Source organism: Drosophila navojoa, chromosome 3, assembly GCF_054131105.1.
Source record: "Drosophila navojoa isolate 15081-1374.11 chromosome 3, UAZ_NAV_1.0, whole genome shotgun sequence".
Lineage (NCBI taxonomy): Eukaryota > Metazoa > Arthropoda > Insecta > Diptera > Drosophilidae > Drosophila > Drosophila navojoa.
The window spans coordinates 3,866,474-3,886,130 of NC_142891.1; the positions used below are offsets into that span (position 1 = coordinate 3,866,474).

Here is a 19,657-nt window from a genome sequence, read left to right on the forward strand (position 1 = left end):
AGATATATCTGCTTTAAGAAAAAGTAGATTAAATATCGTAGAATAATTGAAAAATCTTAAAGGATCTTTGTGGATGCGGCAATGCTGTCACTTTTAGCTGCTGCTGCTGCTGCTACTGCTGCTGCATTGCCCTCTGCCCCTCGTCTCCCCCGCAAATCGTTCGATTGCAACTACTAATGTGTTTGCCAGCCGGTGCATACAACAAAAGGCACAATGGATAAAGGATATTGCCGCAAATAGAAATCAAAGCGCATATAAGAAAGCAATAAAGGCAGTCAGCCAAAAGAAGACGAAGCCGAACAAGAGGAAGAGGGTTGGCTAAGGTTGCCCAAAAAAAGGATGCGTGTTAATCGCCGTGTTGCAGGTAAAGTAATCGCAATGTAACAATGCCAAAAAAATATATATATAGTAGAGGGAGGCAGATAGACAGAGAGAGAGAGAGAGAGGGAGCGACAGGGCAAAGGATATAAACCGCCAAAAAACCAGGCGGGGATCGTCTTTTGTCCTTTTGTTGACGCGCTCGATTTAGTTGGCGCAGCTTGCCTTAAGCCAGGACATGCTGCACCAGCAGCAGCAGGAGCTGCAACAAATTGAGCCTGAAAAAAGGATTAAATTTTCAGTTTTTTAACTGTGGCCGCGCTGTGGCTGCCGGCTTGATAGAGACAGCTGCTGCGCAGGATGTGCTGCAATTGCAATTGCAACTGTTGGCAACTATTTGTTAAAGCTACACTGAGCGAAAACTTGTTGAGTTCAAATTTTCAAAGAACTTTACTAAAGCAAAGTTTAATGGAAATTTGGAATATTTTTAATATGAGCATATGATTCTTTGAAACTAAATTAATGATGAGCTGAAATTTTGAATATTTAATGTAATCTAATGTAATATACCTTTTTTTTTAGTAATAAAATATGTAAAATATTAAATTTAAATTATTAAACTGTTTATAAAAATTAAACTGTTTATAAAAACCCTTTTTTTTATATATACAAGTATACAAGTATTTTTATTTTTTTTATTTTTTATTTTTTTATTTTTTTATTTATTTATTTATTTTTGAAGTTGCTATAAGATTTATAGATTTTCTATAATTATATTAAGATCATTAGACTTCTATGAAAAATAGTTCCTTCAGCATATAAAATATGATGATTTCTGCTGTATCAATGAAGCCTTCTTCTATAAATTGTGTTTCAAGTTTTTTAAATTCTCCACAAGTGTCTAACTAATTTTTCTGCGTGTAGAGCACGCCAAATAGATTTTTTTTGGCACAATGCGCAACTTTCACCTTTCGATTCATATTTCTTCATCAATTGAAATGTTTTCTTTTCTGTTTTCAGTTTTTTTTTTTTAGCCTTATGCCCTGACAGGACTCTGAATCTTGACTGGCACCGGCATTCAGCTACTTTGACAGCCGAGGCACAGGGCGTAATTAAAAGTCAGCACAGCCACGCCCTAGTTTTAGAATATTGTTGAAAGAGAAAACGAGAATCACTTTCCCCCCTTTCGCTTCCTGGTCGCAATTTCCATTTCATAAGCCGTGGCACACTTTTCTCTAGCAGCTGTCTCGGCCTGGCGAAATTTCCTGCCAACCCTCGCAACCCTTTCGCTATTTGTGTTTGTAGTAGTTTTTTTTTTTGCATCTTTAAGAAGCGCGTGTCGGGCACACGACACGCCCTCCTTTAGGGTTAAATGTTAACTAATATGCTCTTTATTATGCTGGAGAACAAAAATTTGTTGTTGTCGCGTGTCGCCGTTTGTCGTCTCGACTTCCTGTTCCAAAATGCGATTTAACCGGCCAAAACGAATTCAGCTTTGTTCTAGCTGACCATAAATCATACGAAACATACCATAACACAGCTCTATTAGAGCTATACATATACATATATATATATAGCTATGAATATATAGATATGTGTACTTTGTATCTACTCTCATTATTCAAAGTTTTCTACAATAATCGTTATTTTGGTCTAATGAACATTTTGTGGTTAGCGCAACTCGATTTTGGTCTTTGATATTTCGGTATTTTCCATGCATCATTAGCCACTGGACTTTAAAGTCCGAGTTTTTCATTCATGAAACGACGATTAGAGTTGAGAGATTACGAGTTCCAGCTGCATGTGAGTGAGGTTAACACAAATCAAATGAGATCAGAGCCAAACAGTAGCTGATGATGCCTTGACCATGGAATGTATTGTGAATGAGAAGCGCAAGCAGAGGTGCAAGAAAAGTTAAATTAATGGAGACAATCAAAAAGCTAGAGACAGACAGGCAACCTGAGTGGAATGTAGTAGGTATGAGAAGCGCAAAGAGAGGCGCTTGAAAAGCTGTGTTAAAAAAGAGAATGAATGGAACTTTGGTTATTTTAATGCATGAGAAGCGCAAAGAGAGGCGCCAGGAATGTAGCAATGAATGCATAGACATAATATAGAGAATTACAAAATATATATTTAATTGCTAAACATAATTAGATAGTTTAAAGGTTAATCGAGAAGCAAAATACATAATCGATTAGAATGATTGATATTCATAACAAAAATAATGTAAAAATAAACATAAAAAAATTCCAGAATGTTTTTAATTTTAATTGACGTACGACAACTAAATGCTCATAATGTATCAATTACCATTCGCAATTTTTGTGTTAGAGACATCAAATTTGACATCAAATACCAAAAGCCAAAGCAAAAATTCATGCCGATATATTTTGCATTATAATTGCGGCTATTATTTAGAATGGGGTCATTAACATGTGACATTCGACCAAAAATACAAAATAAATTTGAGCCCAGCAAAACTTTGATCTATAATTAGAGATAAAATAGGTTAAAAACTTCACCAAAAACAAAACAAAACTAAGCAAAACCCAAGCGAAACCAAAACAAAATAAAACAAACAAAAATCAAGAGCAGCCTGATATGCCAAATGTGATAAGAGAACGAGGTAAAGTGTTTAAAATAAAGACTAAATATATAAATTAATTGGAGAATGTGTTGAGAGTCGAAGAGAGCGCAGATTTCGTTGAAGATATTCGCTTAAATCTGATTTAGAACAACAATAAATTTTTTTCAGCAGCCTAATTGTGGTTTCTGTGGTGAGTTTGAAGAATGAGTTTAAATTTTGTAAAATACCAAAAAAACACAACACAACAACAACAACATCAACAATAAAATCAACGCGTCAGCTGTGCCAAACTGAGCGTGGAGCAGTGAGATTTGGCTGGCTAACTGCCAGACTAGTAGATACCCTTTACAGCTTGCTCTAAGGTTTAATGTTAAAAAAAATGTGAGTGAATTATAATACTTAAAATATTTAATTTTTTATTTTAATAAACTGCATTTAATATATAATGTCTTTTAAATTATTTTATTTTATTCTAAATTAATGAACATGTTATTTTTAATTTTAAATAAATTTGTATAATTTATGCAATTCAATTTTTCAATAATTAAATTAAATGAAAATTTTAATAAATTTTGCTGAAAAAATTAAAAAAAAAAATATAACTGAGAATTTGTATTTTTAAAATCCATCAAATTTTTTTATATATATATATATATATATATATATTATATATTTATTTACATTTCCTCAAAAGTTACACAATTTCTGCATGCCCTACTCGTAATCCCAACAGGGTAGCGCAAACTGCCCAATTTTAGTTATAGAGCTGGGCCCAACCTGTTTCACGTGGTGTATAAATTGCCACAGCGCGCTGCTCCCAAAGTTTAGAACATTTGCGATAGTTGGCGAGCGCGCCTGGCCCATTTTTATTTGTTTCTGGATTGAAATAATGGTGAATACGCTGCTGGCCACGTTACTAATCCAGGTAGTGGCTGCTGTTGTTGTTGCTGTTGTGTCAGCTACAAATGATACAAACTTGTTTGCCAAATCCCATTGGACGCATCGCGAGGAGCTGCTGGAGGAATATGGCAAATTCATGCTGTCCACCATGAATCGGAGCGTCGATCCTTGCGAGAATTTCTATGAGTATGCGTGTGGCAACTGGAAGGAATCGCCTCTACTGCGGCCAGAGCAACGCAACACGAGTCTACTGCAGGGCATACAAACGGTAATCGACGAACAGGTGTTGCAATTTCTACAGAATGCCACAGAGCTGCCCCGCAATCTGACCTCAAGTTCGGAATGGAAAGCTAAAGAGTTTTATGCTAGTTGCGTACAAATGAAATCCGATCTATCGCCGGGATATCGAAGATTTATGGAGCTGGAAGATCGTTTTCAGCAATCAAACTTTACTAAAGATTGGATTTATGTGAATTTCATGTCGAACTATGAGATATTTCCGTTGCTGCCACTGAAAGTCAATTACAATCCGGCCCTGAGAAAATTCATCATCCTACTCCAGGCTCCGACTAAATTGCTCTCGAAATATACGCAGGATCACTTGCAGAATATGACAAAAGATTTTCATATCGAGGATGAAGTAAAACGTCGCGAATTTCTCGATAATTTTGCAAATTTAACGCAATTCGAGAAAAATCTCACGCAGTTGGTGAAAACTCGCAATGAAACAGAGAAATTGACGTTGGGCGAATTTCTGCTGAAGCATAAGGAGGATCGTTTGAACTGGACTCGATATTTTGAGGTGGCATTCAATGGGACGCAGCAATCGCATTGGATAGTGCAAAATCAATTGGAATCTGTGGGAGATTTGGTGCATTTTCTGGAGCACCAAAATCTTACGCTACTGCGCTCGTATGTGAAACAACGCGTGCTGCTGAAATTCTACGATGTGTGGAAGACGCAGAGTTTGAGAAATTCCAGCATAGCGTACTCCTGTCGCATGATCACCGAGTCGTATTACAACTATGCACTGCTGCCCTGGTTTATTGAGCGCGTCTTCGACAAGGATCGTCGGGCAGATGTCCTGCAGCTGGCGCTCCATATACGTGACACCTTCTATGAGCTGTTGGAGCAATATACGTGGCTGGATGAGGAGACACGCTCGCAGGCGAAAACGAAGCTATCCTCGATGGATGTTTTCGTCGGCTACAGCGATGATCTGCAGCATCGCGAACTGATCGATGAGGCCTACAAGGAGGTGAATATGACCCAGGATTTCTTCGAAAATGTTGCAGAGCTCGAACGGAACAGGGCCAGGGTGCGAATGCGTTCAGTGGACAAGGCGCTAATTCCACAGCTGATGCCCACGCGAACAGTGAACGCCTACTATGCGGACTTTCTCAATCAGGCCTTCATCACGATCGGCATGTCCCAGTGGCCGCTCTATCACATGCAACTGCCCGATGTGCTCAAGTTTGCCGGCATTGGCAATATAGTGGGCCATGAGATGGCGCATGGATTCGACTCGTACTGCTATCAGTTCAACTACGATGGCAAGAAGATCAATTGGTGGTCGGCAGGCTCGTTGCGTAACTTCAAGGAGCGCTATCGCTGTCTGGAATCGCAGTATAACAAATACTTGCTACTCGGCATGGCGACCAATGGCACTTTGACCTCGGGCGATAATATTGCTGATAATGTGGGCGCACGCATGGCCTACTATGCCTATAAGAAGCATACCAACAATAAAGCATGGCAGGAGAAGCCGCTGCGTGGCATCGAGTACAATAATAAGCAGCTCTTCTTCCTGAAGTTCGCTCAGACCTGGTGCACGGGCAGCGACAACGCGTACAAGCTGAAAAGACTCAAAACGGATGCCCATGCCAGCGAGGAGTTCCGAGTCGTGGGCACTTTGAGTAATATGCCCGAGTTTAGCGAGGCTTTCAACTGCAAACTGGGCACCGACATGAATCCGCTAAAGAAATGTGTCGTTTGGTAAATAAAATGAAATCATTGGTAGAGGCTAAAGAGTTGTATTTTGAATTTCAATTTAATTGGAGAGGTTTGAGGGATCAGATCTATGCAGATTACTGATCTTGATGTTAAAGTTGTTTATCTGGTACTCATTGATCTTCATTGATTTGGATGCTGAGGTTAAGATTGTCTACGAAAAGCGCCACAATTTATCTTCAAAGATCATCATAGGTACATAACCCTAATTTTACTACAAGCTTCATAAAGCGAAATTCAATTGACATTCTCGAAACTTCTTTTTGGCTAATAAAAGTTTGAGCGATTATAAAAATATAGATTCTTCAAGATCTTTTAAGTTAAGTTAGCTGCTTAAGTTAAACTTGAACAAATCCTAAATATGAATTCTTCAAGATCTCTTTGATTTACTGGTCAATCATTCAAGCTAATTAGCTAATGAATCGATCATTAATTTGATGTTAAAAGCTTGGAAAAAGTGGTATATGACGTTGAGCTCTTGACTTTTATCTATCAAATTCTTTCGAATTATTTTTTAGCTGAAATTGATGTGTGAGCTTTCTATTAAACATTTATTTTATTGCAGATCAAGAAGAGATCACAACATCTGTGGAAGATTTTTTATTACCACAAATAAATAGTTTAGATGTTAGATTATGTTCTTATGTTATGTCGTAGCAATAAATATACTAAATCAAATAGAGCTGTTCTTATAAAGCCATAGAATTTCTTTAGGTGCATTTCTCAAGATGTTTCTAAAGACAATTGAATAGGGATCAAAAGGCAACTGCTAATACATATTTGTTTCACCTACAGCTGATGATGATGGTTGTAATTGAATGCGAACTAATTGATTTTGAGCAGAACCTGCAGAGGACCGTACACTCTCTCTCAATATATATGTATATAGAGAGAGAGAGAGACTAAAGACTTGGGTAGGCGGGTCTGGTAATATTTGTCTTTTGACTTTAGACTGGGTGACACCTTTCTCATTACGAATTAATGGCATTTGAACAAAACAAAAAGAGAAATGATGACAAAAGGTGAACAAAAGGCAAAAACTACCGAAGGCGAAAAAGAAGCAGATGAAGTCGAAGTAGGTGTAGTCCAGAGAGTCGTTCAGGTGAGATTCACTTCAAAGAATTGGGCACTGAAACAACTGTAAAATGTAGATAAAGACGGGAAAAACAGTTTTACTTTATCATTAGTCGTGCTCAGATGCAGATCATACGTAGAATGGCTAAGAGTGAGCTGCAGAATGCTCTGCCTTGTGCATACCAAATGAACCTATAATGTTATTTGTTTAAGGATCGCCCACAGTTGCTCAGCCTCACTATCTTAGCCGTCTGTCTAACGGATTTTCATGCATTTTGTTATGGATTTGCGGCGCCAGCTAGTGAGCGGGCAGGTAGAAACGATCCCGGCCCAAAGGACTCAGCAGGATCTTTGCAGTCGCTGTGCTGCGTGACTTGTCTGACTTCTACTGACTTTCCCACTGACGACTTCTGGCCATAATCTGTGCAGGTCATAAAATCAGCAATCATTAATTTTTACAGTTTTCTGCCGGGTTTCCTTTCTCTTAGCTGTTCGTATCTTGACTTTTACGAATGCAAAGTGTTTTTGCTGCACATGAAATGTTACTTAAATGTAGTTAATTATACTCGTTGGAGAAGTGGCAAGAGGGTATATTGGTTTACTCACAATTTATGTTTGTAATATTTTTATTTTTATTTAATTTTATTTTTATTATTATTATTTTTTTTTTCTTTTTGAAACGTAGAATAATCATTATTTTTAATAGTTTTTCTTAAGATAGGCCACTGTTAGATCGCCGTTGATCTTACTTATAATTCATCTAAAATCTCTATTAATATCTTCAGCATTGTATCTTCGAAAATTGTAAAACATTTCTTAGGTCAAATTTTTACAGCTCTCCAAAACATAAACATATTTTTTTAAGCATCGTCAATTTACATTTTCAATTTCACTTTCTCAAGCTCTTCGTGCTATAATTCAATATTTCTACTCTCTAGCAGTGAGCGGGTATCAAGCAGTCGTTCCGTCCGAGAGTCACGTTTTTCACTATGCTTCTTCATTCTTCTTAATTTATTTTTGTTACCTACAGCAGTGCTAATGCCCATGCATACTTGCAGGTGGTCTTTCGCTCATCTTCCCCTCCCCTATGCGCACTTACTTGCTCTTGCAAAATCTTCCAATTATATAAGTATATATATAAGGTTGAAATTGTAGCGCACTTTTCCCACTTTTATCTCATAATTGCATTTGCCGCACACAAATTGCAGCCACAATGGACAGTCAAATTAGCCAAAGATGCGAGCGGCCATTTGTAATCTTCTAGCCGGAGACTTTCGAGTTTGACTTCAGCCTCCACTGGGAGAGAGACTCCTTCCGTCTCGATCTCAGCTACAGCTGCGGCTGCATTAATTCCATTTATGTAAACCATTGTGAAGCCAGGGCTTGTCTTTTAATATGAAAGGCGTAGACCGCGTAATAAAAAATCAACTTGTATGCGGCCTCTGAGTGGGAGCTGCTCGCCAGCAACAAATTTTGCAGTCGGTGCAAAATAGGGTTGCCAGGTGGACATCAATAAATATCAATTTTTATCATAATAAAAAGTTTTTAAATTTGAATAAAATATAAATGCATACTAATTTTAATAACTATTTAGTTTTTACACCATAATACGGAATATTTACTATTACAAAATATGAACATTTTGAAGAATGTTTTGTTAATAATCTAGCCCAAGTTTTTGACGTAGATATTTTTGAGCATCAAACCAAAATTATTTGGCGATCTTTGATATAGAGAATAAATCCAAAAATATTAAAGCAATTTAAAGTTTACTTTATTTAGTTTTAGACAAAAGTGAATAGCCTAAAGGCAAATGCATTGCAATCAATAATTTTCAAAGGTTTTATATATTCAATAATAATTTCAATGCTTGGCAACTCTGCTGCGGCTGACTTTTATAAAAAGCAGTTGCCAAAAGCATGTTACCATAATTACATGCAGAAAGTCTTCTTTGCTCTTAAGCCAAGTCGAGGCACAAAGCAAAGTAAAGCGCCTCCCAGACACCCCCACACACTCACAGACACACACACACACACACAGAGAGACTTGCAGTGGCTCATCAAAAGGGGCGTCGCAGCAGGGGCTGGGTGGAGCTGAAAGGGGATTTGAACTACCAAAACAGTTGCAGAGCCAACCGAGAAGCAACACGCGCGGCATTGCTCTTCATGGTGAATTATGAAAATCGTTTGCGAAATTAAGTTAAGAACTTTTTGCTCGAGTAGAAGCAGCAGCAGCAGCAGCAGCAGGATCAGCAGCTGGAGCAGGAGCAGCAGCAGCCACGACCAACTGCAGAGGAGCTGAGCTGAGCTGAGTTGAGCTGCCTTTATTAAATGGAGATGATCAATTTAAATATTTTGTTTGTTGTTGTTGTTGTTGTTGTTGCTGTGCGTGTGCGCCTGACCCTGGGTTGGAGATTGAGTTCTGAGCCAGCGACTTGCAATTCGCATCTTGATGCAGTTAGGCTGCTGCTACTCCTGCTACTCCTGCTACTCTTTCTCTGGCCACACTTTGCCTTGCTCTCTTCCCTCTCTAGTTGTTGCTACTCTTCTGGCTTTGCTTTTACCTCTGCCTCTGCCGCCTCCTACTCCGATTTGTATAAAAAATGTGCTTCATTTTATTTGGTTGCACCGATGTCCGCCTTCGTTCAGGTAAACGCCCCAACGAAAAAAGATGAAACAAGTGAAAAATGTTGCAAGTATGAAAGGAGAATGAACTATGAGATACTCTGGAATTGTATATGTTGAAGAGTTTGTTAACTGTGGCTTAGTAAAGGTTAAATATATGGAAATTGAGTTATACATAAACAAAGATAGAAAGATGAAATGTAAAAGTGGGCTCGATTATACGAAGCTATTTTATTTATTAAGCTAAAATAAATTCAATTATTAAATTTACGAAAAGCTTTTACTGGGTAAAGAACAAAAAATGAAATTAAACAAAAATTTTTTTCTATTTTATTATTATTTTTTTTTTCAACATTCTTTGTTATTAATTTTTCAAATTTAATTATTTTTCTGATTTTGTTTATTTTCTATTTTATTATTATTTATTTATTTTTTTTTTTTCTAACTCTACTTCACACTGTCAATTCTGTATAACCGCTTTCTGTCACCTATTCTAGGGTATTGGCAAAAGTAATGCTTGCCGAAAATGCGGCAAGCAAATCGCATATGGATCAATCGAGCTGCAGCTTCTGCCTCCTGCATTCTGCAGCAATCTTTTGGCTTGGCTGCGGCTCCTGCTGCTGCTGCTTCTGCTGGCAAAGTGAACTTCTGCTTCGTTTTAGATATATTTTCTCTTTTCTTTAAGCTTACTTGGCTTTAGTTGTTGCTGTTGTTGTTATTATTATTTTGCAAACGATTATCTAAATTGCATACGAAATTATTTTAATTAAAAATCTAATTTTCGTTTTGGAGTTGGTTCGGCTCTGTGCTCCGCCCTCTCGTACAGAACTTGTTTAACATATTGACCATGGGAAATTTGACGATAGATGGTCTTAGCCTTTGCCTTTGGGTTTGGGTTTGGCTATGCCTTTGCCTTTATGCATTGAACCCTTAATTTGACGCGATTAAAATGATATTAGCGTGGTCTTTTACATGGATATGGCCCAGATGTTGCCAAGGTATTTCCTTGGCGGCGAGGTGTGAAGATGAGCTGCAGCGTCAGCTGTTGCTGCTGCTTCTCTTACTCTCTGCGTACAAACCTATATACATCACCATTTCTACGCCATTTATTGATTAATGATCCATTATTTTGGACGGTAGTTGCTCATATGTATATTGTATGTAAGGGGTACTTGGAATAATTAACGCCTTTCCGGTTTGTCTTGCCTAGACGACAATTTCTATGTGCAGGGAAAAGTTAATATTCCACTTAATTAATGGGAATTTTTTTTAGTTTCCATTTCGATCGTTATGCACAGTGTAAGTTTGCTTGATCAACTTGTAATTGTGTTGTATTATAATAATACATATGCAGTATTGCAAATGATCTATTTTCAACTCAAGCATGACAGAACCAAAGCAGGAGTAATAGTTATATCACTAACTCTTATATAAAAATTGATATGAAATGAAATATTCATATGCTTAGTATTTTATAATTTATAAAAAAATTTATAATTTACAAAAAATTCAATTTAAGTTAAGGCAAATATTTACAATTAAAAAAAAAAAAAAACAACAATAATATGATAGTGAAATATATATTTTTTGACAGTGATTTTTTTTAAATTTGTTGCATTTAGAATTAATAAGAATTGGCGATTATTCAAAAAAAAAATAATAAATAAATAAAAGAAAAAATAAATAAAATTAATAAAAACATAAAATATATATACATATATACATATATTATATTTAAGGAAAGTTCATACTTTTTTTTCTATATTTATAACTTCTATTCTTTGCTTTTGCCAGTTGCGGTAACTAGAACCTTTTATTCGACTTTCGAAGCTGAACATTAGTTTCCAACAATTGTAAAATCTACTCAAATTGGATTACATAGGTCGTACCAAAATTTTTATATAATTCAGCTGCGAGCTCATGTCTCTCTCCATTCCATCTGCCCCTGATCACTGCTCACTTTGGGGCACATAATTGAAATGCGTCGCAATCAACCACCAACCGATGCATAAAATTTAAATAAATGTTTGATTTGAATTTAATTGCGAGCAGAACGAGCGGCAGCCAGATGATTGAATATATAAATCAAAACCAGACCCAGCACATCATCAACAACAGCAACAGCAACAGCACCAACAACAAGAACCACAACAGCTAGTAATAATGGTAGCCTATCGGTTGATCAAAGGAACTCGCTGCTAATCACACGCTGCGCCAAATAGGATCTAATTTCCACACGCTCAAACTCATTTTTTATATGCGCTGCATTCAGAAAAATAAAATGCAGATCCAAAATGCATTTATAGAGAGATCAGAGAGAAGCATCTCAAACGCAGACTACAGCCTCCAGCCGTCAGTCTCCAGTTCCAATTGTATCTGACGGATGCATTCAAATTTTGCGCATCGCACGAAGATAAATGATCTTTTAGAAGAGAGGAAGATAGAGAGAGAGAGGGAGAAAAGAAAACAGACAGGTAGGAGAAACAAACATGTTGTGTGAAGGGGGTTACAGGTACCTGTACAGGTAACTCGATTTGAATTTCGACAATAATTAAGCGCAACAATAGATTTATTGAGTTTTTCCCTACACGATTTCTATCTATCAAACGAAACTTCTTCAGTTGCTGTTGTCGACTTGAACTGCGGTTCGAACCCGAGCCTACAATTAGTATGCCCACTACACAGCAGCAGCAGCAGCGGCAGCAGCAGCAGCAGTTGCAATTATCATAATTATTTTCATTCAAGCGGCGATCGCGAGCATCTTTTCTACTTCTGCTTCTTCTTCATGCTGGCAGCTGCCTTGATCTTTTTTTGTGGTTTCGTAGATCTTTAAATGAAATGTTGGTTTTTCTGACGTTTTTGTTGAGTCTGACGCCGTTTCCTTTTGTCGTTCCGCATTTTCCATTTCCCCATAGGATGCGGATTCAAATTTAGTTTGGAGTTTCCGGCTTTAAGCCGCACTTGTTTTTATATAATTGCTATATGGTATTCTAATTGCTCTAGTAGGTATTTAGATATATCTATCTGTATCTGTATCTGTATCTGTATCTGTATCTGTATCTGTATCTGTATCTGTATCTGTATCTGTATCTGTATCTGTATCTGTATCTGTATCTGTATCTGTATCTGTATCTGTATCTGTATCTGTATCTGTATCTGTATCTGTATCTGTATCTGTATCTGTATCTGTATCTGTATCTGTATCTGTATCTGTATCTGTATCTGTATCTGTATCTGTATCTGTATCTGTATCTGTATCTGTATCTGTATCTGTATCTGTATCTGTATCTGTATCTGTATCTGTATCTGTATCTGTATCTGTATCTGTATCTGTATCTGTATCTGTATCTGTATCTGTATCTGTATCTGTATCTGTATCTGTATCTGTATCTGTATCTGTATCTGTATCTGTATCTGTATCTGTATCTGTATCTGTATCTGTATCTGTATCTGTATCTGTATCTGTATCTGTATCTGTATCTGTATCTGTATCTGTATCTGTATCTGTATCTGTATCTGTATCTGTATCTGTATCTGTATCTGTATCTGTATCTGTATCTGTATTTTTCAATGCTGCTTCAATATGTATCTGTTATTGCATTTCTTTAAAACCATCTGTTAACTAGGCGCCATCATTCCTCATTATTTGGTTCCCATGGCTAAGACAGAAAGACATTTCGTTTGACCAACTGAGAAAGCTGAGAGCTCGATGCGCCAAGTTTGGGTACTGCTGCAGGACGTCATATAGTGCTATTTGTACATGCAACTAGCTGCACATTTAAGGTAAATTATTATAGACGTAGCAGCAGGTGGGAGGGGAGACAGCTAACAGTAATGGTCGAGTTAGTAGCAGTTCATAATGCGCCGTTGAGACAAATGGAAAAAAATTAAAAAAAAATGAACAATAGACAAGTATAAAGTTGGGCAGAGAAGTTGACTGACTAACAGATACCCTGTAGATTTATGTATGTTTAATGAGTAAAAAGTTGAAATATTTTCTATATTTTTGAAATAGATTTCATATTTAAGAACAGGGAATGCATACGTATATTTTATATATGTACATATATCTACATTTTCATAATTATCTATATATTATTTAAAGTATTTATTGCATTATTCTATTTAATCAGTTTACCATCTCTTTTTAATCCACCTTTTACAAATTCACTCAGAAAGAGTATTATACCTTCTCCTTAACTTACGTTATAATGGGTAAAAACGCTTCGGTCAAGTTTTATTTGGTTAAATTGCTCGCAATTTCCGGTCGCGTGTTGGCTCTAACTCTTCACTTTGTCTGCTTCGCCCAATCTATACATTTTTTTCTTTTTTTTTTTTGGGTATTTTACAACATTGTTTTACATTAAATATACTTCTTTTTTCATATAATTGGTTCACTTTATAACGTTTGTAGGTTTTGCATGTTAGGAACGCATTTCCTATTCCAATTGTTGAGGAAATGGATTTGAATATGAAGATGAATGCGGTGCAAGAGTTTACGCTAATGAAGCTTATTTAAATAGTAAAAGAGAGGTAGATAAATATAGAGGGCGCATTGGTTTTTATATACAATTGAGGTCACGTGTGCGTGCAAAACAATTTAGAGCTCTTCAGGGTCGACAGCGAGCGAGCGAGAGCAAGAGAGAGAAAGAGAGCTAGCAGCTAGCTCATCTAGGGCATTGCCGACAATTTCAATAATCGAAAGAAAACAAGATGTTTTTCCCCCCTTCGAGCAACAGGACAATTCGTTGCACCCTTTTCACGACTTGTTTTTTTCTTTCTCTCTACGCAGCCCCTTTTTTAAGCCTTGGGTCGCGGTTAAGATGGATGAAGTGTTTGACAACCCTTTCAATCTTCATAAATGTTTGGCACTCGTGTCTGTCTGCCGGCGAGTCCTTGCCAGTCCTTTTTCGCAATATTAGCCAGCTTCTTGGTCTTGGTGTCCCTCGTGTGACATCTTTTTGGCTCTATCAAGATGATGATGTCGACCTTTTGCCTTTATACATTTTTTCCCTTTGCTCCTTAAGGGTAACGGCCCAATAAAAAAAAAAAGAAACTCAAATCTGTTTAAACGCATAAAAAATTGAGAAATCTCATAAGCATGCGTTTTTGGCACGAGGCATAAGGCGCGCGAGGGCCACTCGTCGAAAAGGGTTTATGGCCATGAAAAATGGCAAACTGTTGTTGTTAGCACATTGTAAATACCTCGTTTTTCACTTAACGGCTTTTTAACTACATATGTATGTTATTTGATTGTGTCCGGTATAGCAAATAAAGAGGGGGGGGGGGGGGGAGCAGGGGAGCAACTAGTTAACTAGTAAAGCATTTGAGAAATCAAATGAGAGAAAATATTGATTTTGAATAGATTGTCATAGATAATAATTGGAAAATTTTATAGTAAACATTTGAATAGGCTAGAAATATATTTATTTATTTTTTTTTTTTATATTAAGAGGAGTTATTTTTTGCTATATATTATAATAGATAGATATAACTTGCTGCCGTTTTTATTATAAAACTATGATTACAATTCCCGCTCAATTTGCATTTGTAATATTATGAAATTTACTCACCTGTTTGATTATTGCTGCCCTTACTGTTGTTGTTGTTGTTATTACTAGTGAAGTGGTTCCCATTTATGTGATTCATTCCGGTGGGATGCTCCATGTGCTCCGTTGGTTCCATGAATTCCTGCTTGACTTGAATGTGAGGCTGGCGTGGGAGCATGCAGCTCTCATAAGGAGGTGGGCTTTGGCTGATGTTGTTGTTGTTGTTGTTGTTGCTGCTGCTGCTGGTGCTGTTGTGTTTTAGGCCATTCAAATGGGCTACGTATGCGGCATAATTAACAGATGCGGCCACATTTGCGGCCACTGGCAGTTGATCATTGACTGAAGACTCGTAGCGAGCAACGCCTTTGGCAGTAATTTGAACATTAACACCTGTTGTTGTTGTTGTTGTTGCTGTTGCCGTAGCCGGCAATGGAGTTGTTGCAAGTGCAGCAATGATTGGCGTGTGTGTTGCCGTTGCTGTTGCAGTTACTGCTGACGTTGTCTTTGCTGCTGCTGCTGTCTCCAGCAACAACATTGCGGCTGCCGCTGCTGCTGCTGCTGTTGGACGATGGGAATTGTTTAGCTGATGCTGTTGGGGCTGTTGCTGATGCTGATGTTGATGTTGGTGTTGCTGCTGTGATTGTTGGTGCTGCTGTTGTGCCTGCAGCTGTTGCTGACCAAGTGTTGCCAGCAATAATGGCATAGTTGTTGCCTTTGCTGCTGCTCCTGCTGCTGCTGCTGCTGTTGCTGTTGCAGTTCGTCAGGCAGCAAATTGCGTCGCTTTGATTTATGACGCTCGTTGCTTGCCCCTTCGCCTTGCCTTGCCGCCTGCCACAACTTGTTGCTGCCTCAGATTATGATATTGACCCATGCACCAGCAGCAATTTTTTCCATGGCAATTTTTGTTGCTGTTGTTGTTGCTGCTGCTGCTGCCGTTGCCTGTAAATGGTTGATAATTAAAAATGTCTTCTTTTTGCTGCTTCTGCTGCTGGCATTGTCAGTTGCTCGCTGAAAGCTTAATTTGCTGTTAAGTGCTTTTTAAAATGTTGTTATTAAAAACAGTTGCAACCCTCCTGTTAACAACTACACTCAGCGAAAATGCTTGAGGATAAGCAAAAACCAGTTTTCATTTATAAATATTTGAAATATCTGGAGTTGCGCTAAATTGTTTGAATCAACTCGGAATTAAAGTTGTTTGGGATTGAAAATTATTTGCATACAGCTTAAAATATTTGAAAAGTTGATAAAGAAAACTCAGAGTCGCCATTAGGAGTATGTACATCTCTCCTTCTTCTCTTTCACTTTCTGTCTTAATCTCTTTCGCTTCTTGATAGGGAATTTTTTTAATCTTTTCTCTGCTTCATTTTTAATGGCTTTTTCTCCTTCCTTCTGGTTCGCCATATTTTCATTTTCTCTCTCTTTCTCACTATCTCCATCTGTCTATCTCTTTCTGTATTCTATTCTCTCTTTCTCCCTCTTTATTTCTTGCTTTTCTTTTGTTCTTCCTCTCTTTCCGATTCTTGCTTCTCTCTCTCTCTCTCTCTCTCTCTCTCCCTACCCTTATCCCTCTTTCATTTCTTGCTTTTCTCTTGTTCTTCCTCTCTCTCTCTCTCTCTCTGTCTCCCCCCCTATCCTTATCCCTCTTTCTCTTCTTGATTTTATATCTCCTTTCAACTGTGCATCAGAGCTTTCATTCCCTGTCTTTCTCTTAATTTTTCTGTGTATCTCCCAAATTCCAAACTTATTTTGCAAAACTTTCAAATCGATTTAATTACCACATCTAGAGTGTTTTCTTCAAGTGCAGGTGTCTTTCTCTCCTCTCTCTTTCTCTCTTTCTATTCTTACGCGCATTTGTGGTACTCTACTCTATCATTTGCGTTCTGGCGATTCTGGTGTCACGATAAGAAAAGTAATTGATTTGCTGTCGAAACACTTGGCTTGTCGCCTCTAAAATGCGATTTCTGGTGTAACTGACCAGCTAAAACGCCTCGATCGAGCAATCTTTAAGCACCCGTTGCATTGCACGTGACATGTCATATGAATGTGAATGCGAGTGTGAATGTGAATGTGAATAGAGTGAATGAGTAACTTACATTGCAGTCACACTTATAAATGGTGTTCATTATTGCCTTTTACTAAGAAATTGTTGAGCGGAAGTTTGCATAGAGCTAGGCGACAGAATATTAGCTCCAATAATATCATAAATATTATCAGCAAGTGGCTGGTCAATATTCATATACATATATATGTAGAACGTTGAATCATATGCCGAAGGAAATTAACTATAAAAATTTATATTATTTTTTATTGTTTCGAAATAAATATTCTCATAAATTAATGCGAATGACAAAAAAAAAAAAAAAAAAGAATAATTTTAAAACTTGTTTAATTTTCAGTAATTTTCACCCTATCTAATATTTCTGTATAAAATATTTCCCTATCCAGTTCCGAGAAAAAGCTAACCCCTTCACATCGATGGCTAGACAGTTCAATAAATTCAACAAGTGCGCCGCGTATCGTACGTTAATAAAAGCAAATATAACAACAAAATAAAATTAATAGGAAAAGGAGAAGAGAAAACAGAAAACAGAAATAGTAATATGACATTTTATATTATGCAAACAACGCAAAGTGACAAATCATATTTACAAATACTTAAAAACCAAATTGTTGTAAATTGAAAACAAATTGAAGTCGCAATGATAAGAGCGCTGTGTAGAAGAGTGTGAGATGGAGGGAATGCGAGGGAGTGGAAGAGAGAGAGAGAGAGAGAGAGAGAGAGAGCTCCCTCTCTCTATCTTTAGTATGGCGTTGAAATCAAAGGAATCGGCAAATTAAACTACAGCAACAATTGATGTTTCTCTATTGGACTTTGCGACGATCAAAACGTAAAGACCGTGCGGGTGAGAAAACATCGTAGACCCCTCTAGAAGATCTATATGTTATATGAATTGTGCACTTGACAAAAAATATGAGTATAAAATTGTCAAGAATGCATTAAAGTATTAAATTTGTTAATTTATACTCAAAAATGTTGAATATAAATTGAATATACAAAAAAAAAAAAAAAACAATAAATAAATAAATAAAACTTAAATAAAAAAATAAATAATAAAAAAATAAATATAGAAATAATAATATTAAATATTGTATATAAGAAATAGAAATGATTTTTTGACACTTTGTATTAATTTTTTAAAACAATTGATACTATCCCCAATTTGCTCAAAAATATTTTTTAAAAATCTTTTTAAATGAATAAAATAAAGTAAAAAAAAAAATAAATAAAAATTATTATTAAAAAAATGGTTTACTTATTATATATATTTTAGTAAAATTTTCAATAAGGTTTTAAGTATTTTGCTTTTAAAAACCACAAACTCTACATTTTTTTCTCGCAGTGTATTCAAACACATTTGTTCTGATTAGATAAGGTATAGAGTGCAATGCGTTTCGATCGAGCTGCCTATGGAAATGCTGTTTGGCAACGGCGGCAAAGGGAGGCATTTACATACACCTGTTGCAGGTGGTGCTGGCGGCGGGGCAGTGGGGCAGGTGACGTGGAGAGGGAGAGTAACATTAATGGCACTTGTAAACAAATCAATCGACAGCGCAAATTGCGCTCTGTGGCAAAGTGCCCGCTCGGATGGACCCATAACTTAGTTCTTTTGATTGTTATCAATCAAGGCGCTAGCTGGGCGCAGGTGGTAGTGGAGAGGGGGCGACAACATTATGTACTTTGCATGTCAGCAAGCAATTGTTGCGAGTCTCTCGCATTCGATGTTAAAGAAGCCGCCGCTGCACTTCAAAGGCTCCGACTTGTTGCACTCTCTCTCTCTCTCTCTCACTCTCTCTTTCTACCTCAATAATTATTAATAAAAATTATTTCGCATTGCTTTGTTGTTATATTTCCTTATTTATGTTGTTCAATTGTTGCCATTTGTTTCATGTTTCTGCCTCATTCACCTGATTTTTCGGCTCAGTTTAGATAAGTTGCGTTTATTTTTAGTTCTCATTGATATTTTGTTCGATATTTTTTGCTTGTGGTTTATCTTGTTTTAAAATTAAACACAATTGGTTGCCATTGTCGTTGGCGATTTGTTGAACTGTTTAACTGCTCAATTTGCAAGCGCTATTCTCATAAATGTATTTCTGCACGTTATAAAGATATTGTATTTTCAATTTTCAATTTTACAACTTTGATTGACGCATTACTGAAGATTTCTGTGACGTATAAACTGAGATGATGATGGTCTAGTTCAAGGGTCTAATTAAAATTCTCATTATTGCTCTAGCTAAAAAAAAAAACTTTTAAAAGCCTAGTTACATCTCAGACAAAAACTAAGTTGATATCGAAAAAATTTTGTTTTTGAATTTGTACATACTTATTTGTTTTACGGCTAAATTTTAAAATTCAAATTTTTAAAACTTATACAATATATAAAATAAATTCAGTAATTTTTTTTTAGTTTCTGTTGTAGTTTTATGTCGACTGCAATGAACAAAAGTTATATTATTTCTTTGAAATGCTGTTTCTGCTGAAATAATGTCAGGAGATAAGATACTGTTAGTTAATTGGAGTCCAATTAAATTGG

The 19,657-nt window shown here is 36.7% G+C and overlaps 2 protein-coding genes across 2 annotated transcripts in view; one reads left to right on the top strand and one right to left on the bottom strand.

The window, feature by feature from the left end:
• Nucleotides 1-16,251, bottom strand: part of pdm2 (POU domain protein 2) — a 34,132-nt gene extending 17,881 nt beyond the window's left edge. Inside the window, exon 1 of the mRNA XM_089258524.1 lies at nt 15,087-16,251. Coding sequence (XP_089114650.1) covers nt 15,087-15,765 — 679 coding nt within the window. The 5' untranslated portion in view covers nt 15,766-16,251. The remainder of the gene's footprint in view (nt 1-15,086) is intronic.
• Nepl7 (Neprilysin-like 7) lies at nt 3,742-5,833 on the top strand. The gene has a single exon (XM_030382950.2). The coding sequence runs from the start codon at nt 3,795-3,797 to the stop codon at nt 5,802-5,804; it is 2,010 nt and encodes a 669-aa protein (XP_030238810.1). The 5' UTR covers nt 3,742-3,794; the 3' UTR covers nt 5,805-5,833.
• Nucleotides 16,252-19,657: the final 3,406 nt, after the last annotated feature.